We start from the raw sequence: 17,221 nt of genomic DNA on the forward strand, positions 1-17,221 counted from the left end.
GGTCAGTTGAAGCGACACCGAGACTCCCTGGGCTTAGCTGACTCAATAGGATGGCTGGCAACAAGAACCGCGACCTCGCACAATCCGCACAAGAAGTCGCACGGCATATCGAGCTCGTTCAGCCCCGCGCGGTCCCCGTCGAGCAACAAGGCGAGCGCCAGCGGATCAAGGAGAAGATCAAGGTCCGCGCCAAGCAGCGGGGAGAGATGGCCAGGCAAATGGTCAAGGGCAAGGGAGCAGGAGGGAAGGAGAGCAGGCTCATTCGTGCCGCTGGCGGCGGGATGGGTATGGGGATGCACGTCGAGTAGGGAGTGAGCGAGTCAGTTATCAGGCCTTTTGGGGCGGTGTTGTATCATATCTCATTCACCATTTACGACTCGATACTCTCGAGGTTCAGGCTTGGCGCCGCGACGTTGTGTTCCAAACGCTGACACAACTGAGGGCGGTAGCAGCTAATTGACTGACTTACAGAATTGAGGCACTCAGCTTCATCGAACATGCTAGACCAGTGACCAGTGTGGGCCTCAATTTGCCCGCCGGTCGCGACATCCCTTCGCTTGGCCACGTGACGAGCATACTCCGTCAGGCGAGAAAGGAAGCGTCACTCACGCTGACAACAAGACCTGCGGGGATGGTGGCAAATCCCTCTTCTTCCTCTACTCTCCAGCTCGCAAACCCGGCCTATCATGTCGAAATCCCCGCTACCCTCCTGCTTCAACGACAACGGGCCTCCCGATCCCGAAGATGACTATCGGTCCGTCTGGAGTCATTATACGCTTGCTGCGACCGGCGACCTGGCTACCAAATTTCTTTGCGAGAAACACTACGGTCCAGCCTTACGCGAAGCGGAACGCGGTTATACGACCGCTTCAAGTCGGGTCCTGGACCTCGTCTCAACCAACTCTGAAGTGAGCAAGGTCAGACTGCGCGATGGGCTGCAGCAGTTATTGGCGCGAACAACCGAGACTGGCTTACCGACGTGGCAACCGCTCGAGGACTTTCTTAGCAGAAGTGACACCTCGAAAGAGGCGACGGACGCAGCAAAGGCGGCCTGGGACGACGCGAGCAAGCATGCGATGCTTCACAGACAGCTGAAGGCGGCGGAGCTGGAAGGGGAGTGTTATTGCGACTGACCATCGCAGACTAAGGAGATCTGGCGTGCTATTCGAGCCAATGCATGTGATCCGTTCAGATTGTCCGTCCAGTTGGGCAGCGTAGTCGTACTGACATGGCGGTGCTTCCTCGGGCGCCGTGATCTGTGATCGGGCCATTCCCTCTTGCGCGCTGGCGAGCTGAACCCCAGCGCGCTGAACCGTACCCAACCCTGGCCTCGCCTTCCGATGGCGTGATGGCCCGCCAGCCTGAGGACAGGTGGAAGGAACGTCTTTGGTACTCAGCTGTCCAGCTGTCCGCTTGGGGGATCCCAGACGCACTGCACCCTCGATTACTCTTCATTCCTGCAGTCATGTCAGAACCTATTGACACATGCAGCAAGGGCACCTGGACGCGTGACTCAAACGACAAACGGCAAAGAAGGCCTGGGCGAAGGCGGAAGAGCATGCAATGCAGTATCGGCAGCTGAAGGAGGCGACGAAGGTTGAAGACTGTTATTGTAATAGTATCGTTTGATGGGATTGTGGCTTAACAAAAGTCAAATGGCTGCACCTGCCCGACAACGGAGATCATATTCGAGCTATCCTCTTGATTAGATCCAGTCCCCCTTCTGTCCATCCCAGATCATTATGTCCTCCTAATTCCCCTTCCCAGAACATGACCTCTCCCCCTCCCTTGCCCTTGAATGTGCTTACTAGTCCCCAGTGAGGTACCTCCATCTCCACCACGTCAGCTGGGTCGGCGTCGGGACCTTCTCGATCCCGGAGAGTCTGGAACAGGCGGCGGGAATGGGTGATAGGGATCGTCCAGTCGTTTCGCGCGTGCATGAGGAGTATAGGGATGGTGGGGCATATGTGCTACCCTGTCAGCTCGATCGCTCTCGAAGGAGACTGGGGCTCACGGGGAGGGCGACGATTGACTCGAATTGGTGCTTTACAGCGAACTTGAGGAATGCTGCTGATGTCAGATCTAAGCTGAGAGGCGGCGTGTGGACCGCTTACGAGCTACTCCAGGTATACGGCCGAGACGGGCCATGAAGTGCAAGAAAGCAAGCGTAGTGTAGTCCTGGATGACGTCCATCATGGAGGTGAAGGGGCTGACGAGGACTACCGCCCTGAGCCGCTCGGTGAGACCTAGCAGATTAGCTCCTGCAGGCCAGGCTCACACATGACACACCTTCATCGGACAGCTGAGCTGATAGCTGACATATCACACCTGTACCCAGACTGTGTCCCATCAAGAGGATATCTGCCTTGCCTGCTTCGGCGTCTCCCTGTCTAGGTATTCGCTGCCGGTCGATTGTGCTAGTAACATAGTCGTATACCGTTCGAGCGTCGATAATGAGGCCGACGGGCGTTGGGTTACCAGTGGAGTCGCCGAAGCCCCTATAGTCTGTGACGATGACATTGCTAACTAGTCAGCCGGGTACCACGCGGGGACTAGGGACAACTTCACCAGTCCAGCTGTTGAGACAACGCAGTATAGATGCGGATCCGGTATGGGACTGCCCTGTTCGCTGCCTGCTGATGAGCTCGCGACGTGACGCGGAAGGGCCAGACTCACGTTCCCATGGAAGAATAGTATAGTCGGTCTTTGCGTCAAAGCCTTCTCGTAGACTTCTTTACCGAATGGCTCGCGAGGGGGTAAGCCGCCAGTAACGGTTTGATAGACTGATCTTGGACTGTTCGGTTAGCGCAGTCTTCGGAAGCGATGGCTCCGAGCTAGTACGGGACGTACATACAGGATGTGCCATATCCCTATACGCTTCCCGTCCGCGGTTTCGAGGTAGAAGTTCCGAGTCTTGGCAGCCACCACGTCAGCTTGCAGGTTGCATTGTCTGACGAAGCAGCTGAGACTTACGCGCCAGACCGAACTTCTCCGGAATAGCTAAGGAGCCGAAAGGCCAGCTCGCATGGTGCAAGTATATAAGTCTGCCTGTGTGAGCGATCCTGCTTGACGGCCCAAAAGTCCAGGGCAACTCACTCGCGCTGGACTGGCGGGAGGCAGACAATAGCGAGCGCGATGAAGATCGCTATCCCGAAGACCAGGGTGTACAGAAGTAGCGGCAGCATCTGCGCATGCGCTCGGCCTACCAGTGGCCCGGCTGCTTGGGGCGGGCGGATCAAGCTTCCAGGAAGAAGGAAGTCAACAAAGCTAGAGGCTCACGAGGAATGCGGAGTTGTCAGCGGTCAAAACGTCATCGGTCTGACACCTGGTCAGCGACCGTCAGCGTGCTGTCAGCCCGGGATCCAAAGCCTTTCTATTCATCTCTGCCTCCTAACTGACCGTTGTACATATCGCAAGGCGCTTCAGCATCCTGATTCTGCTATAAAGCTCTCATCTCATCATGATTTGTGCAGGCGCAACACGGCATCCACGACCCGGACTCGAGTCAGGTTAGGTCACCTCATCTGGGTAGACTCGCAGCCATCCATTCTTACCATCGCCATTCAGATGCTCGATTCATCGACTAGCAGGTTCCCGGCTCAGAAACTTGTCACGAATTAATGGCAAACTGTACACTCCGCTCGCTAGACCTCTTTCATTGGGCTGCGGCAGATGGAAAGAAAGTTTGAGCTAAAGGAGGATGGAATGGATTCCAAAGGATGACTCAACTGCTTCACCGCTCACAGCTTTTGACATTGACTCTTCTTCTGATACTACTCCACACAGATTCGGTGAGCGATACCATCACATGCAACCACCACGCTCCTCATAGTAAGTCCCGCCATGTTGACTCCGCGTTCCCTTCCGTCGGCTGACCAGACAGAATCCTCTTCCCTGAGCGAGCCTCACCCTCTTCTCACCATGTCGTCCCCCATACCTCCCCCTACGCCACCCAAGATCGTCCGATCATTATCCCCACCTCCGGCATCATCCCCTCGGCGCAAATCTCCCTCCTTCTCGAACCTTCTTCGCCCTTCCGTCCACTCCACCGACGACAAGTCCAGCTCGTCAGACAGCGGCGCTACCGAGAAGGAGGGTGGCAAATTGGCAGCCAAAGTCAAGGACTTCTTCAGCAAGGACAAACGGACCCCGTCCTCTTCTTCGCTGCTTTCGGACGCCAGAGGCTCAAATACTGGTGCAGCGCCCACTGCCGACACAAAGGCACCGAGTACGGGTACGACCGTCACTCCTAGCTCGACGACCATTCCCCTCCACGCTTCGCTCGCGTCCCCCACACCCAACGTCGCCCCTCTGCCTAGTAGCTCTTCGCAGGCCCAAGGTCCAAGTGTCAGCTCCCCACCTGGTGGACACCCCATCGCCACCCCTTCACCCGCTCCGGTGCCCGGTTCCAGCTCGTCGCCCACTCCAGGCCTCGTAACAAGTTCCTCCGGTACCTCCAATGCCCTCCAGATCTCCATCACCGGCAATGACCCCCTTTTCCGCTCGGCCAGCTCGATCGGCCCCGCCAACGCCCCCGCCGCTCCGACAAGTGGCGACCAGTTCAGGCGCGCGGTCGAGACCGCTCAGACCTCGGTGGACCGGATGCAGACGGCCGCGGTATGGCTAGGCTTTGCGGGTCAGGCCTTGTCGGCTGCGAGTGTCTGGCTGCCTATGGTCGGGCCGGGGGTGCAGGCGGTGGTGCAGATGCTGGAGATGGCCAAGGCGGTCGGGATAGCAAAGGTCGCCGCTTTGCGATTGGTACGTCCTGAGGCATGCGTGAATCGATCTCGTGCTCGAGGATCGTGCTGATGAGCAGGTCGAGCGATGTGCCGATATTCTGTTTGCTGTGATGAGCAAGCTTCGAACCGAACATGGCCAAGTCTCGCTGGACTTTCGGCAGGATATCAACCGGCTCCTCACGTTAGTCTTATCTCTGGGAAGGGGGCATCGCTGACATGGCAGGAATGTCCACAATACCGCCTTCCTCCTCACCAAGCTCGCCAGCCGACCCTTCTTCAAGCTCTGGCTTCATGTTGGAGAGGTCCAGGACCAAATCGCCGAAGCGACAGCGGAGATCGAGTGCTTCTTCAACATCTTCCACGTCCAGGCGGCGATGACGGCGAATGCGATGCTAGAGCAGGCGAGGCTGGATAGGGAGGCGGATCAGTTGATACTGAGAGATATGATACAGGAGGGTATCAAGGACGAGAATGTCCTCCTTACCATGTTGGTCAAGAAGGGTGAGTTGTCTCATCTGCGTCGGTGTCCGTCGTCGAGATTCCCTTCCTAGTACCTAGCTGACAGGACAGCGGACGAGCAACAAGAAGCGATCAAGACTCTCCAGCGCGCCCTCGACAATATCCGATATCAGCAAGGTCAAGCGACCGACTATGCCCACTCGCCAGGCGGATCGCCAGATATCAACTCATACTCAGCCCAACTCATCGAGAGTCCGCCGAGCCTCGCGATAGGTCTTCCCGGTGCGAATCCATTGTGGCTTCCCGGGCCATCAGGTACCACCGGCCTCGGTTCGGGGCGACAATCTACATCGGCATCCTTCTCGAGCGGCAGGACGGATACCAGCCACCTCAGCGTCCAGGCGCAGACGAGCGACAATTCCGCCGAAGCAATTCAGTCGGGATCGGTGGATGAGATGGGAAAGAAGGTGGGATCGGCAGAGGCGGAAGGGACCACGATTACGCCTGCGGTCAAAGCCTTGGGGTTCCGCTCGGCACAGGATAAGAGTGATCCGAGACGGATCTTTATCGAGAAGGCGCTAGATGTGAGTGAACACTGACCTTATATGGAGCTGACTGTCAGGTGCTCCGTCGACGCTCAGCGAGTACGGACTATGGAGTTCCAGACTGGACAATCACCTCGCTGGAGATCACTCACGAGCTTCGCCTAGCGTGCGTCTTCCCAATGTCTCGGAGCTAAGGCTGATGTCCAGAAACTCCTTCTTCTCAACGATTTGGCGGGGCAAGTGGCAAGGCGAGACGGTGGCCATCAAGGAGCTACACCGCAATATCGACCGCTCACTTTTTATATCCGAGGTGGAAGTCTGGCGGCGCCTGCGAAGCAAGCACGTCCTTCCGTTCTTTGGCGCGTCATCCACGACTGGTCCGCCTCCCTGGTTCATGGTGTCACCATATAGTGAGCAATAGCCCCACTTCGGCTTCTTGTCCTGAGACCAAGCTGACCCGGCAGTGCAGAACGGGAACGTGCTCAATCACATACGCAAGAGCTCCTGGTCTAACGCGGAACGTCGTCAGCGCCTACTCCACCTCGTTCGCGAGATGGCTGAGGGGATGGAATACCTTCACAGTCGAGACATATGCCACGGCGACTTTAAGGTAAGCTCATGATTGTCATAGCTGATCCAGGCCGCAAACGTCCTTGTCAGCGATATCGGCGAAGCTCTCATCTGCGACTTTGGTCTGAGCCGGCTCAAATCCGACCTCACCAGCCGCTCGGACGAAGATCCGGAGGCACATCGCTGCGCCAGCGGAACCATGCGGTGGCAAAGTCCTCAGCGACTACTCGGCAAGCCACTCACGCCCGCCTGCGACGTCTACGCCTTTGCCGTGACGATCTGCGAGCTGTACAGCGTCCAGGTCGGCCAGATCATCCCGTACGGCTACGTCGATGACGTCGTCGTCCGGCAGTCGGTACTGGATGGGCATCGCCCAGACAGGCCGGACATACTCCCGAGGCGGCTCTGGGCGCTAATCGAGCGGTGCTGGGCGCACGAGCCGGAGGACCGGCCTACATTCGAGATCATCGTCCAGGACCTCATCAGCATCATCGAATCGGACAAGAGTCGGCTCGAGTCGCGGGAGCAGACTCCGAGCACGTCTACAGGCTCCTTTGACACTGCTCCGGAGTCGATCGTGCAGGAGGAGCAGCATGTGCTCTCTCCTCAGCTCGCTCATCGTCCCCTACCAGACGACGACGACTTCTCCTCCTCTAGCGGTTCCATCCGGTCGATCCCGCAGCATCTCGCCAAGGAGATATCTTTCGAGTCGGACCGCGCCGAGCGCCACTACCGTCACTATCTCAATCATGACTTTGACGACCGGCTCAGCATCCCGCTATGGTTCCCCGCCGAGATCCCACTCGGCTCGGTCGGCTATATCCGTCACGGTCAATTCGTCCGGCTCCTCGATGCCACTCGGCCCTCGCCGGATATCAAGGAGCTCCCGCCGGTGCTGCAGATGGATGAGTTTGCGGCGTTGGCGACCAAGCGGGCGGCGGTAAGTGTGCAGAATGTGGCGGATAAGGGATGGGGACTGGTACATTCGGCGTGGATGAACTTTATCAAGTCGTCGGGCGAGAAGTCTCAGTAAGTCGGCTTCGCTCAGTACTAGGAAATGGCTGATATGGCAGGAAATCAATCAGTCGTCAATACCCCTTCCCTCTCAAGCCAGGAGGCAAGCAAGCCGTCCTCGTCGTCGACGATGCCGACTTTGAGATCTACAAATCCCACGCCGAGGCCCGTGCCTACCTCTTAGGCAATATCGACTGGATCCTCAAGTACTTTGGCGACGCCCACCACATCGCCAAAGAGGATGTCATCATCGTCGTCGGAACGCTATCGGCCAAAAATTACGCGATGGCGGTATCGCAGTTTGCGCCTCGTACGACGCTCATGTTCAACGTTCACACCGAGTCGCAGCGGAAGCCCGGGGAGCCATGGGGGACGTGGACAGTGAATAGGCAGAGGGTACCGGAGGAGCCGGATTTGCAGTATATCTGCAAGGTGTCGACGGTGGCTGCTGGTCCGAGGTGAGTTTGCATTTCATTGGAGATGGCGGAGCTGATAGCGTAGGGACGCGGTGCTGCTCGCCAAGCTCAAGTTCCCACAGACTGGCGGGGAGCCGGTGCTATATCAGTAGTCGCAGACGGTCGACCTGGCCTCACGGTCCGAGACTGCTCGACATGAACATGTATCCTGTACGCTCCTGCACATCGATGACCGGTGCGCAAGCAGTGCACTTAGGAGTCAATCACTACTGGATACTGATACATCTGACCAAGCCAACGCAGATCCTGGCATCACATCTGCTGATAGACAACAGTAGTACACTCGCCAGTCGGCATCCCCCCTCAGTCGATAGAATGACAAGCAACAGGCATCTCCGCCGGTCTGGCATTTCGCAACTCTCGGCGCAGACTGAAAGCGGTCGAAGCTTGGACCCACCAGCTGATGTACGCGGACACTCTTGTCTTGTCCTCGGGCTCCTCGCTCTCTCGAGCGATGACCATACAGGTCAACAGCGGGTCCCACCCATCCGAGACGACTGTATTCGCATTGTCGAACAGACTCTTCAGCTCGGCTCGCAAGCTTGGGAGGTCTTTGTTGACCGAATCGACAACAACGAGAGGCATCTCGTGGGAGATCTTGTCGAGGGTATCGGTGTTGGCGTTGATCTCCTTGTTCCGGTGACTGGGGCAGATGACGGACCCGGCGCCGCGGGAGGGGAGGTAGGAGCCTGATCCGATGCGCCTGATAGGCTGGGACAGGCGGTAGTAGGTACAGTTCCTGGTTGGTACTGACATGGCAGATACGGGTTGTGGAGGCGGGAAAGTAGATGAGTACGCTAAGACAGAGTCGGGAGACGATGTGAGCCAATGATGGATGTTGGGCAGAATGTGGATTTGGCTTGAGGGCTCCACACGTTCACCATCGAGCACGACTCACGACTTCCGCTTGGCCAGACAAAGGACTACGCGAGACACCGAGCGATTTTGGCATCTTCCTGTCGCGTGCTTTCCGGCCTTCGTGATGGCCAGAGCGTCGTCGTTCGGGCGCGTCGTATGGAGGACCGTCATCCTCAGGTATTTCGGCTGGCAATCACTCAATATGGATGCAGGCGCTAGGATGTGACCTATCGTATACCTGCAAGACCAGATGAGCACGAGTGATCAGCGCGAGGGAGTAAAAGAGTCTCAGACATGATCTGCATATCCCACTGAGCCACCCAGTGGTCCAGGTTGTTCACCCCCAGCTCGCCAACTATAGTCTACACCGCCCAATATAGTATCTACACACTGAGATCGCCGTCCGAAAATAGAGTACTACAAGTCTTGCAAGCGTCCATATCACAAGGAGAAGGGGTATCTAAAGGAAGGGGTATCGTCTGACCTTGACTATAGCCTGCCACTTCCTCGCTTTCCTAACGTTCCTAACGTAGCCGCCATCTACTCCTCCTCGCTTTCCGGCTCGGTATGGGCACTCCCACTCCTCTCCCTCTTGACTCCCCTTGCATCCCCTCCTGCTGCCTCCCCAGCCATGGGACTTGAGCTCATGACGTGGATGGGGGTGTGGACGCCGACGCTTGCTCGAGGATCCATACTGGCCATGCCCGGCGCGGACATGGGCGGAGCGAGCGCGGCCGAGGGCATCGGGGTACCCATAAGGACCGGCATCTGGACCGTCATCGGGACCTGGTCCTCACCGTACATGGGGGGTGCGGGCGAGACGGAGCCGTAGTGCGCGCCGCCGTACGGGAGGCTGAGGGCGGTACCAGGGAAGCTGGGGGCGGAGGAGGGTTCGCCCATAGTGATGGAGGCCGAGCGATTGGCTGAGGAGACTAGACGGCTGCGGGAGGGCATGGGTCGGATGACGCGCTGCTGGTGGTAGTCCGGAGCGAGCTGCTGCTGCTGTTGCTGCTGGATCATGGCGCCGGGAGGAGGGGTGGGGAGGGTGAGGGTAACGTTGGACAAGTCGCCAGCGGGGTCGCCGACGGTGATGCCAAACTTCCACTCGATCATACCGACCTCGATCTGCTGCCACTTGTGCTTCCCAACGTTCCTGCTGATCAGTCAAGTCCACCATCAAAGAGAAAGAACTCACTTGTCAAGGATATCACGCCGGGTGTACTTGTAATTCTCGCACCGTTCGACGATCTTGCGCCGGACATCCCTTACCGCGATACGGGTATGGTGGTCCATCTCGGGCCAGCGCTCCTCCGGTCCCTCGTACTTGCGGTCCGAGCGACCCGTGAAGTTGTCGAGCTGGGCGAGGACGCGACGGCCGCGCTGGAAGTAGCCGCGGAGGATATCGGCCTTCTCGAGGGGCGTGACAGTCGAGGGGATAGAGCCGATGAGGGGGACGGAGTCCGGGTTGATGGTAAGATCGTTGTTGAGGGTGTAGTAGAAGAGGGGGTATAGATCGGGGATTTGGGGGTAGACCTGGAGAAGACCCCAAAGGGAGAGCTGGACGTCTTGCTTGCGAGCCTAATATTAGCTTTGACGAGAGGTAAGACTCACCCTTGGCGCATAAGAAGCCTTGCGACTCTGCTTGTACCCCTTACCACGCTTGGCCGGGCGGAAGTCGTCCTCCTCGTAGATGACGTCGTCTTCGTAAGAGTCGTCGCTGTGCTCGGAGCCAGGCACGCCGTCCAGGTCCATGTAGGAGACGTTGCGGTGTTGCGAGGCGATACGAGGGGAAGAGCGGACTGATATCAGCTATGCCTGACAATGAGCTTACCTTGGTCTGCATCAACCGGGAGCCTCCTCTTGGGCGTGGTGACCTTTCGACCGCGCATATCCGAGGTGCTCATCTGACGAGCGGGGCGCTGGAAGTCAGCATAGCCACTTTACTATAGGAAAGACTTACTGGCTGACCACCGAGCCCAAGCGTCTCCAACAACTTTCTGTTCCCCGAGATTTGCTCCATCCGCTCCCTCTCATAATCATTCTCCGGCTCAGGCGCCACCTCTTGCTGCTGATACTGCGGCTCCTGCTTGACGGCGTACTGGTACCCGGTCTGCGGGTCCCTGCCCCAGTACTGCGGCTGGGGCTGGGGATAACCTGGTGGGGCGTTATACCGCTCGAGACCTTGGTATCGCTGACCGCCGAGCGTATCCGAGACCTTGCGAATGTCGGCCGCGGCGGGGGAGAGCTGCTCTCTGTACTCAAAGTGGGGAGTGAGGAGGCGCTGAGCCTCGGCCGCATCGCTAGCGCCCGAGGTGGAGCGGGACATGGGGTAGTTGCTATTGTTGCTGAATACCGAGGGGTTGATGTGGCGCTCCGTAGGCTCTTGAACGGAGAGAGCGGGAGTACCCATCTGCCACTGATACGAGGCGGACGCGGGGGCGTCCATGGCGGTGAGGTGGGGAGAGGACGAGTAGCGAGATGAGGCGGTCTGGTCCGCCGAGTTGAGAGGGTGGGCGTGCGAGACGGTACGCATCATGGGCATAGAGCGGGGGTCGTATGCGTTGCTGCTGGGGTAAAAGGCCATGGGCGGGGCACTGCTGGGGTAGGCAAACTGCTGCTGGGGCGAAGGGAGGGGGAAGCCACCTGGCTGGTACGGGCGGTATGGGAGACTGGTGTAGGGGAGAGCCGAGAACTGCTCATGGTTCGGCGCCGGAGACGGAAGGACCGACTGGGGCGCGAGATGGACCGACGCCTGCGAGACGGGGCGCTGGATCCGGGGTGGCGAAGGGGCCGGGGAGTGGGTGGCGATACCGTGGTGGGAGTGCGGGCGATGCTCAAAGCTCGAAGACTGGAGCTGGAGAGTCATAGTGGGTAGATGGTGAAGGGCGTGGGTAGATGGTGAAGGGCGTTGAAGATGGTAAGGGATTGCTTGGAAGGATAAGCAAGTAGAAGATATCGATGGGCGTTGAGGGGGTCAACGGGAGATGGGCGCGCCCTTTAAGGACTGGCGGTCTGGAGGATGGAAGAGCCTAGAGCGAGTCAGCACTGCTCCCCATCGCCCCCGAAGCGGCCATGCTGCACTGGCACCCCCTTCAAGCGCCTCGCGAAGGATGTGGAGCTTACCGTGGTGTCGCACCAGCTGAGGCGGGAGCGGAGAGGTGAGAAAGGCGGTGGACTACAAAGGAAAGTGCGCGGTAGGCGATAGCCGCAGTCGGTCGAGGTGGAGGTAAGAGAGAGATGCGACGTCGGAAAGGATGACCGGGGGTGTTTGAAGGGGGTAGTCGCAAAGGGGTCCGTTGAGTGGTAGACGAGAGCGTAAAGAAGGAGAGATGAGCGAGCAGAGAGATGCGCGTCAGCTAGGCTCCACTTGAAGGAGGCTCTCACAGGGCAGTCGAGAGGGGAACGTCCCGCTTAGGTGATGTTTCCCAAGCCTGGAAACGCCCCGCGAGAGGGGTCTGAGTGGAAGACTATTGACTCACGAGACGTATCTATCGGTATCGCTCGGAGTGGAGCAGCACTGATGAGAAGCGGCGGCGTGGCCGTTGAGGATGAGATTGCGAGCTTGGGCTAGGAGATTCAGTGGTTGATCTTGAGTATCTCCTTGCTGTAGAACTGTAAGAAGGGGTACGATTGAAGGGGTCCTTGAGGGGGAAGGAGGGGCATATATGCGATCACAGGACGGGGTAAACAAGTCCAGTCAACAACCTACCTGCTCAACCAGATAGACGGTCGCGTCTGCGCCGACGGCCCAAGGGACGGACCTTTGGTCGTTGGAGCCGTCCTTCGCTTGCTATGATAGTCAGCCATATTGGCCGCGTCTGGGTACAACGGACGGGTGGGGAAGGATGGGAAGAGTGAGATGGAGAGGAAGTAGGAATGTGGACACTCACTGAGGACGGCCTCGGGAACGGTTGTGAAACGTCCCTCGTCCTTTGCCTACGCGGTGTGGGTCGAACCTTGATCATCAGCCACTGTTGACACCGCAAGCGAGAGATGGGTGAGGGAAAGGAGCTCAACGGGAGGCGAAAGGACTGGCCAAAGGTAGGTCTACCAGCAGGAAAGTCGCGTCCTTTGAAGGCTAGGTATGTGATAGATGAGGCTGATTCGATCGACAAGGATGTAGATGCTGTCACGACTTAAAACTTACCGGCGGCGGGTGTATCAGGTTGACTGATGGCGACGAGCAGCTAGAAGATGTGGGGGTGGATCAGGCAAGTGAGAGAGTATGTATCGCTCGAGGTGAAGAAGGTGTCGAATATTCATCATGTCAGCCAGACGACCACCGCCCCGTGCTCGAGCACAAAGAAGCATGGCTACAGTTGCTTCCTCGGTCAGAAGTCCTCCGAGGAGGACACTAAACTGGACAACAACGCGTCAGAAATCAGCATCGCCCTCACGCGCCGAAAGCTTAGATCCCGAGGGTCTCAGCGGTGAACCAGGGGCGCCGAGGCCGCGTCCGTGTCCCTCCTTGTCCGCATCAATCTTGAGGGATGAAACGAAGAAGATCGTCCGTGAGGCACACAGCTTGTGTGTGGGGTCGGCGGGGCAGGGGCACGTGGAGCGGCAGAGCTCGCTGTCGAGATCTGATCTCTGCCAGATGTAACCTGCCAGCTGATGTGGTGAAGCGCGTCCAGCAGCGCAACGGTATGATTATAGCTACATCCAATATATGGTATATAGGGAGAAGTACAAGACAAGAAGTGATTACAACGATTATAACGATTATATTAGCGCTATTTGGAACCCCACAATCTGAATCCGCTAATCCCCCTGATCAATCCCCCTGATCAAGCTCGGTCCGCCGCACCGCCTGCTTCTTTCCTCCTCCCCACAAGCCCCAAGCCCCCGATCTGCTCCGCTTCCCCTATCTCCGGCTGCAGCGCCGCTTGCTGGGGCCGTGAGTCGAATGCGAGGGACCACATGGGGATTGAGGGGTGATGGCGATGTGTAGGGTGGGGGAGGGTGATCCGTGCGCGTCGAGTGAGTGTGACGGAGACGTCGAGACGCCCGTCCTCTTCGCTCAGGGCAGTGCGGGGTGATGTTACGATGGTGGTACAGCGGTCGATGTCCGCTCTGAGCGCTCGCCGCCCCTCCCCTCCCCTCTGATCACTCCTAGATGGTCGTGAATCGACATCTGCACATCCCCTCAACAGACCTAAGCAGTCAGCACTCGCCCCTTCCATCTCTTGTCGTCGACGGTATGCACACTGGTGGACTCACTCGCTCTCCACTCGACTACAGTCCTCGGAACCTTGCCATAAATCCGATCACGCCACATCCCTTCTCCCTCTGTCTCTCCCCTCCCTCCCTGCTGGCTCCTTCTCATCCTAACCAACATCCCCTGGACTACCGTCGTCCTTGCCTGCGCTTCCCGCCTGGCGCTGATAGCATACGTCGAAACCTCGTCCAGGATCATGCCCGTCCCCTATACGCCTTATACAGCGCCCGGACCAGCTCGGACATGTGCGGACACGGGTGCTCGTGCGTTGTGGTGATTGCGCCGGAGATAGGTGATGAGGTCGGAGGGGAGCCGCTTAGGCTGCCGAATGAGGAGGAGCGGGAGCTGGGGCTGCTCGATGTGGATGAACGAGAGGCGAAGGGGGTGTGAGTGGGACGGGAGGGGATGAGGGCGGGGGCGGTGGCGGGCATGATGGGTGATGCGATGTGTGATGGTGGGTCGGGAAAGGTTGGTACGATGATGTTGTTGCACGGATGCCTTGTCGTCTGTATATATACCAAAGCTGTGAGCAATGGAGTGCAGGTAAGGTAAATGATGCGACAACAGACGATATAGTAAGCTGGACAGATGATGGAAAGGCAGTGGGAATTCTTCAAGCTCTCCCCACACCTATATACACCATCCCCCCGCACTCGCACCTCATTCATACCAGCCCGCAGATCTCAAATCCGCTTTCGGGCTTGACGCAGCTTGATCCGGTGACTTTCAAGGCCTTCCAAGGTGAGCTCGACTCATCGCGCGGTATTGCGCGGTTTTGAAATCCTCCGAGTCCCGAAGCCGACGCGAGGGCCGAAAGTGGGGGAGGTGCGGGTGGGCGCGTGCGGAGCTTGGACCAGCTCGGGCCGAGCGGTTTAACCGAGGATTATCCCTGCCTGCCTTACGTGAGCTGATTCTGGTCTCTTATCGGCGGCGACCCCCGCTTGTCGCATCGATGATGTGATGAGTCAGAAAAGTCTACAGCTGCAGCCAGTCCTTGACCTTCTATACCTCATCAATACACCCACAAGAAATGTCTACAACAGCCAGCTCAAACGGAATGGTCACGGCGCAGATGACGACCCAGGTGGTGCTCGGCTCGATGGAGCGGGCGGAGGAGTACCAGCGGGTACTGACGCAGCTCAAGGAAGGGGCGGGGGCGCAGGGGAAGGTGCAGGGAGAGATGATTGATCGTGTGCTTGATAATGGTGAGTAGGATTTGTGGCACACATTCGACGAGGTGGCAGGGTTTGGTCGAGGGAGGACAAGGCTGACAGACCAGCAACATCACTGCCGTCTGCTCCCCTTACGATCCATACGATCCTTCCTCTTCCCCTTCCCTCGCAGCTCCTCTCCATCATCCCACCCTCGACCCAGCTCTTCATCCACCTGCCACCCTCCGCATCTCCCCAGCTCGTCACGCTCCTCCACTCCACTCTCTCCTCCGCGAACTTCGCACCCCTCCTCCCGACCCCTTCACCCGACATTGTCGGCTACACCTCTCCATCCACGTCCATCCCCCCTCCCGCCGCGCCATCCAGCTCCAGCTCCAGCTCCACCTCCGCGATCCGCCCTCTCGCCCTCAAGCGCGCCTCGAACCGGGAGAAGAAGTCGGCCATATGGGCCCTCGAATCTCCACTCCTGCCGGACGGCGGTCATTCCCTGCTCACGCCCGAAGACCGCTCCCGCCCCGAATGCATCTTCCCCGCATCGGACGGCAAGCCCGTCAAGCGCCGCAGGGCATGCAAGGACTGTACCTGCGGTCTGAAGGAATTGGAGGATGGCGAGGAGGCCCAATCGGCACAGGCGGTGCAGGAGGCCCAGAGATTCTTTTTGGAGGGGGACGACGATATCCCGAGTCATATGCTCCAAGCGACAGATGGGGTCGAGGGTGTATGGCCAGAGGAGAAGAGAGGGGAGGCGAAGAAGACGAGTAGTTGCGGGAGCTGTTATTTGGGCGATGCGTTCAGGTGTACCAGCTGTCCTTATCTGGGTGAGTCTGCTGCAGGTTTAGGCATGACATTAGCTGATCAGCAGGTATGCCGCCGTTCAAGCCTGGAGAGAAGGTTCAGCTGTCGATCGGTGACGACATCTGAGGGGGCATGCATCAGAGACTGAAGACGTGTTTCATGGCGATTAGGTAGATTTGTAGCTCCTCATGCACCTAGATGTATTGGTTCAACCAGAGACACGGCTGCATGCGCTACAAGACATCACTCAGCTCTATGCTCGGTCCTTGTGTGGTCTCCAGCCGTGCGGAGATAATACCAGATGCTGCATCATCAGCGTCAACTCCTGCGACGAAGAAGGGTGGACAAACGTGGCCGCTTGCGCGATGTTGAATCTGCTGCGCTGGCGGCGGCATTTGCCGATCCCTCCTTGACTGCAGCTACGAAAGCTCGAACATTCTCATTGACTGCTTCAAGCGGGAACGACATCTAGTATGTTAGCTGGGGCGAGCGAGTGCAGAGTTTCTGACGTCCATGGCAACTTACTCTTGCTACAGGCGCACGCACCACCCCCAACTTGTCCCCCTTCCACTCCATCCCCCCGGCCGCCTCCTTCACCCGCTTGGCCAGCTCTTCCCCCTCACCTACCCCACCCCGCTTCGCAACCGGCATCAGCCCCTTTGGCCCCAGAAACCTCGCCAGCTTGCTCGCCACAGCAGGCATCATTCCTGGCGTCGCCAGACACTTGGTGGGTACGATCTCGCCATTGAGGATCCGCGCGAACAGCTCTTCGCCGCCGACATACGCCGCTCCGGCGGACTTGGCGAGTTGAGCAGAGGAGGAAGAGGGGTCCGCAAAGACCAGGATGACCTCGGCGGATCGACGGGGGTCGGTGGGGAGTGCGAGACGGCCGCGGAGGGGTGCGGAGGATTTGGAGATTCGGGTGGAGAGGGTGAGGGAGTAGGCGGAGGAGGGGTTGGATATTTCCAGGGCCTGAAATTAGCTCGGAGGTGAAGATAAGAGGGAAGGGCTCACTCGGAGGATACGGGTAGCTTCGGAGAGGGACATGGCGTCGGGGTTAACGGTGGCCTTCTTCTTTCGGGAGGGGGTTGCGACAGAGGCTGCCGCGGAGGAAGAGGATGAGGAGAAGGATCGGGCAGCGAGGATAGCTGCTCGAGGAGTGGATGAGATTGATTTCTGACTGCATCAGCTAAGTGCTCGAGAACTCGTCAAGGTAGCGGACATACCGATACACTACCAATGCTGGCCGCCCGCCAGACCGCACTCGAGCTAGACCCAATCATTTCGTCGCCGGCTCCTTTCCTTTTCCTTGGCTAGCAGGTGCAGCTGCTGTCTTTGCTTTCGCCGGTTTCGCCTTTGCCTTGTTGACGGGCTT

At 58.4% G+C, this 17,221-nt stretch overlaps 5 protein-coding genes across 5 annotated transcripts; 2 read left to right on the forward strand and 3 right to left on the reverse strand.

Annotated features, from left to right (window-relative positions):
* Window positions 1-1,682: 1,682 nt before the first annotated feature.
* Window positions 1,683-3,185, reverse strand: MKK02DRAFT_45805 (Alpha/Beta hydrolase protein; the record flags this gene model as incomplete). Its single annotated transcript, XM_053093620.1, has 8 exons — window positions 1,683-1,970; window positions 2,015-2,067; window positions 2,115-2,246; window positions 2,320-2,522; window positions 2,569-2,633; window positions 2,677-2,794; window positions 2,855-2,950; window positions 3,097-3,185. 8 exons carry the CDS (start codon window positions 3,183-3,185, stop codon window positions 1,683-1,685), a joined length of 1,044 nt encoding a protein of 347 aa, XP_052946872.1.
* Window positions 3,186-3,921: 736 nt separating this feature from the next.
* Window positions 3,922-7,895, forward strand: MKK02DRAFT_45806 (uncharacterized protein; the record flags this gene model as incomplete). The annotated part of the gene is made up of 10 exons (XM_053093621.1): window positions 3,922-4,758; window positions 4,817-4,920; window positions 4,963-5,240; window positions 5,310-5,782; window positions 5,821-5,909; window positions 5,951-6,153; window positions 6,208-6,353; window positions 6,384-7,342; window positions 7,387-7,785; window positions 7,829-7,895. 10 exons carry the CDS (start codon window positions 3,922-3,924, stop codon window positions 7,893-7,895), a joined length of 3,555 nt encoding a protein of 1,184 aa, XP_052946873.1.
* Window positions 7,896-9,201: 1,306 nt separating this feature from the next.
* MKK02DRAFT_26321 (uncharacterized protein) lies at window positions 9,202-11,527 on the reverse strand (the record flags this gene model as incomplete). The annotated part of the gene is made up of 5 exons (XM_053087172.1): window positions 9,202-9,814; window positions 9,857-10,218; window positions 10,273-10,460; window positions 10,493-10,580; window positions 10,601-11,527. 5 exons carry the CDS (start codon window positions 11,525-11,527, stop codon window positions 9,202-9,204), a joined length of 2,178 nt encoding a protein of 725 aa, XP_052946874.1.
* A 3,382-nt stretch (window positions 11,528-14,909) lies between these two features.
* On the forward strand, window positions 14,910-15,972 carry MKK02DRAFT_45809 (putative cytoplasm protein; the record flags this gene model as incomplete). The annotated part of the gene is made up of 3 exons (XM_053093622.1): window positions 14,910-15,084; window positions 15,159-15,869; window positions 15,914-15,972. The coding sequence occupies 3 exons, from the start codon at window positions 14,910-14,912 to the stop codon at window positions 15,970-15,972; spliced, it is 945 nt and encodes a 314-aa protein (XP_052946875.1).
* A 192-nt stretch (window positions 15,973-16,164) lies between these two features.
* Window positions 16,165-16,800, reverse strand: MKK02DRAFT_27126 (ribosomal protein L1-like protein; the record flags this gene model as incomplete). The annotated part of the gene is made up of 2 exons (XM_053087309.1): window positions 16,165-16,314; window positions 16,372-16,800. Coding segments are annotated over 2 exons (579 nt in total), but the record flags the coding sequence as incomplete, so codon positions are not given.
* Between the last annotated feature and the right edge of the window lie 421 nt (window positions 16,801-17,221).

Source organism: Dioszegia hungarica, assembly GCF_025882075.1.
Source record: "Dioszegia hungarica strain PDD-24b-2 chromosome Unknown MKK02contig_8, whole genome shotgun sequence".
Classification (NCBI taxonomy): Eukaryota; Fungi; Basidiomycota; class Tremellomycetes; order Tremellales; family Bulleribasidiaceae; genus Dioszegia; species Dioszegia hungarica.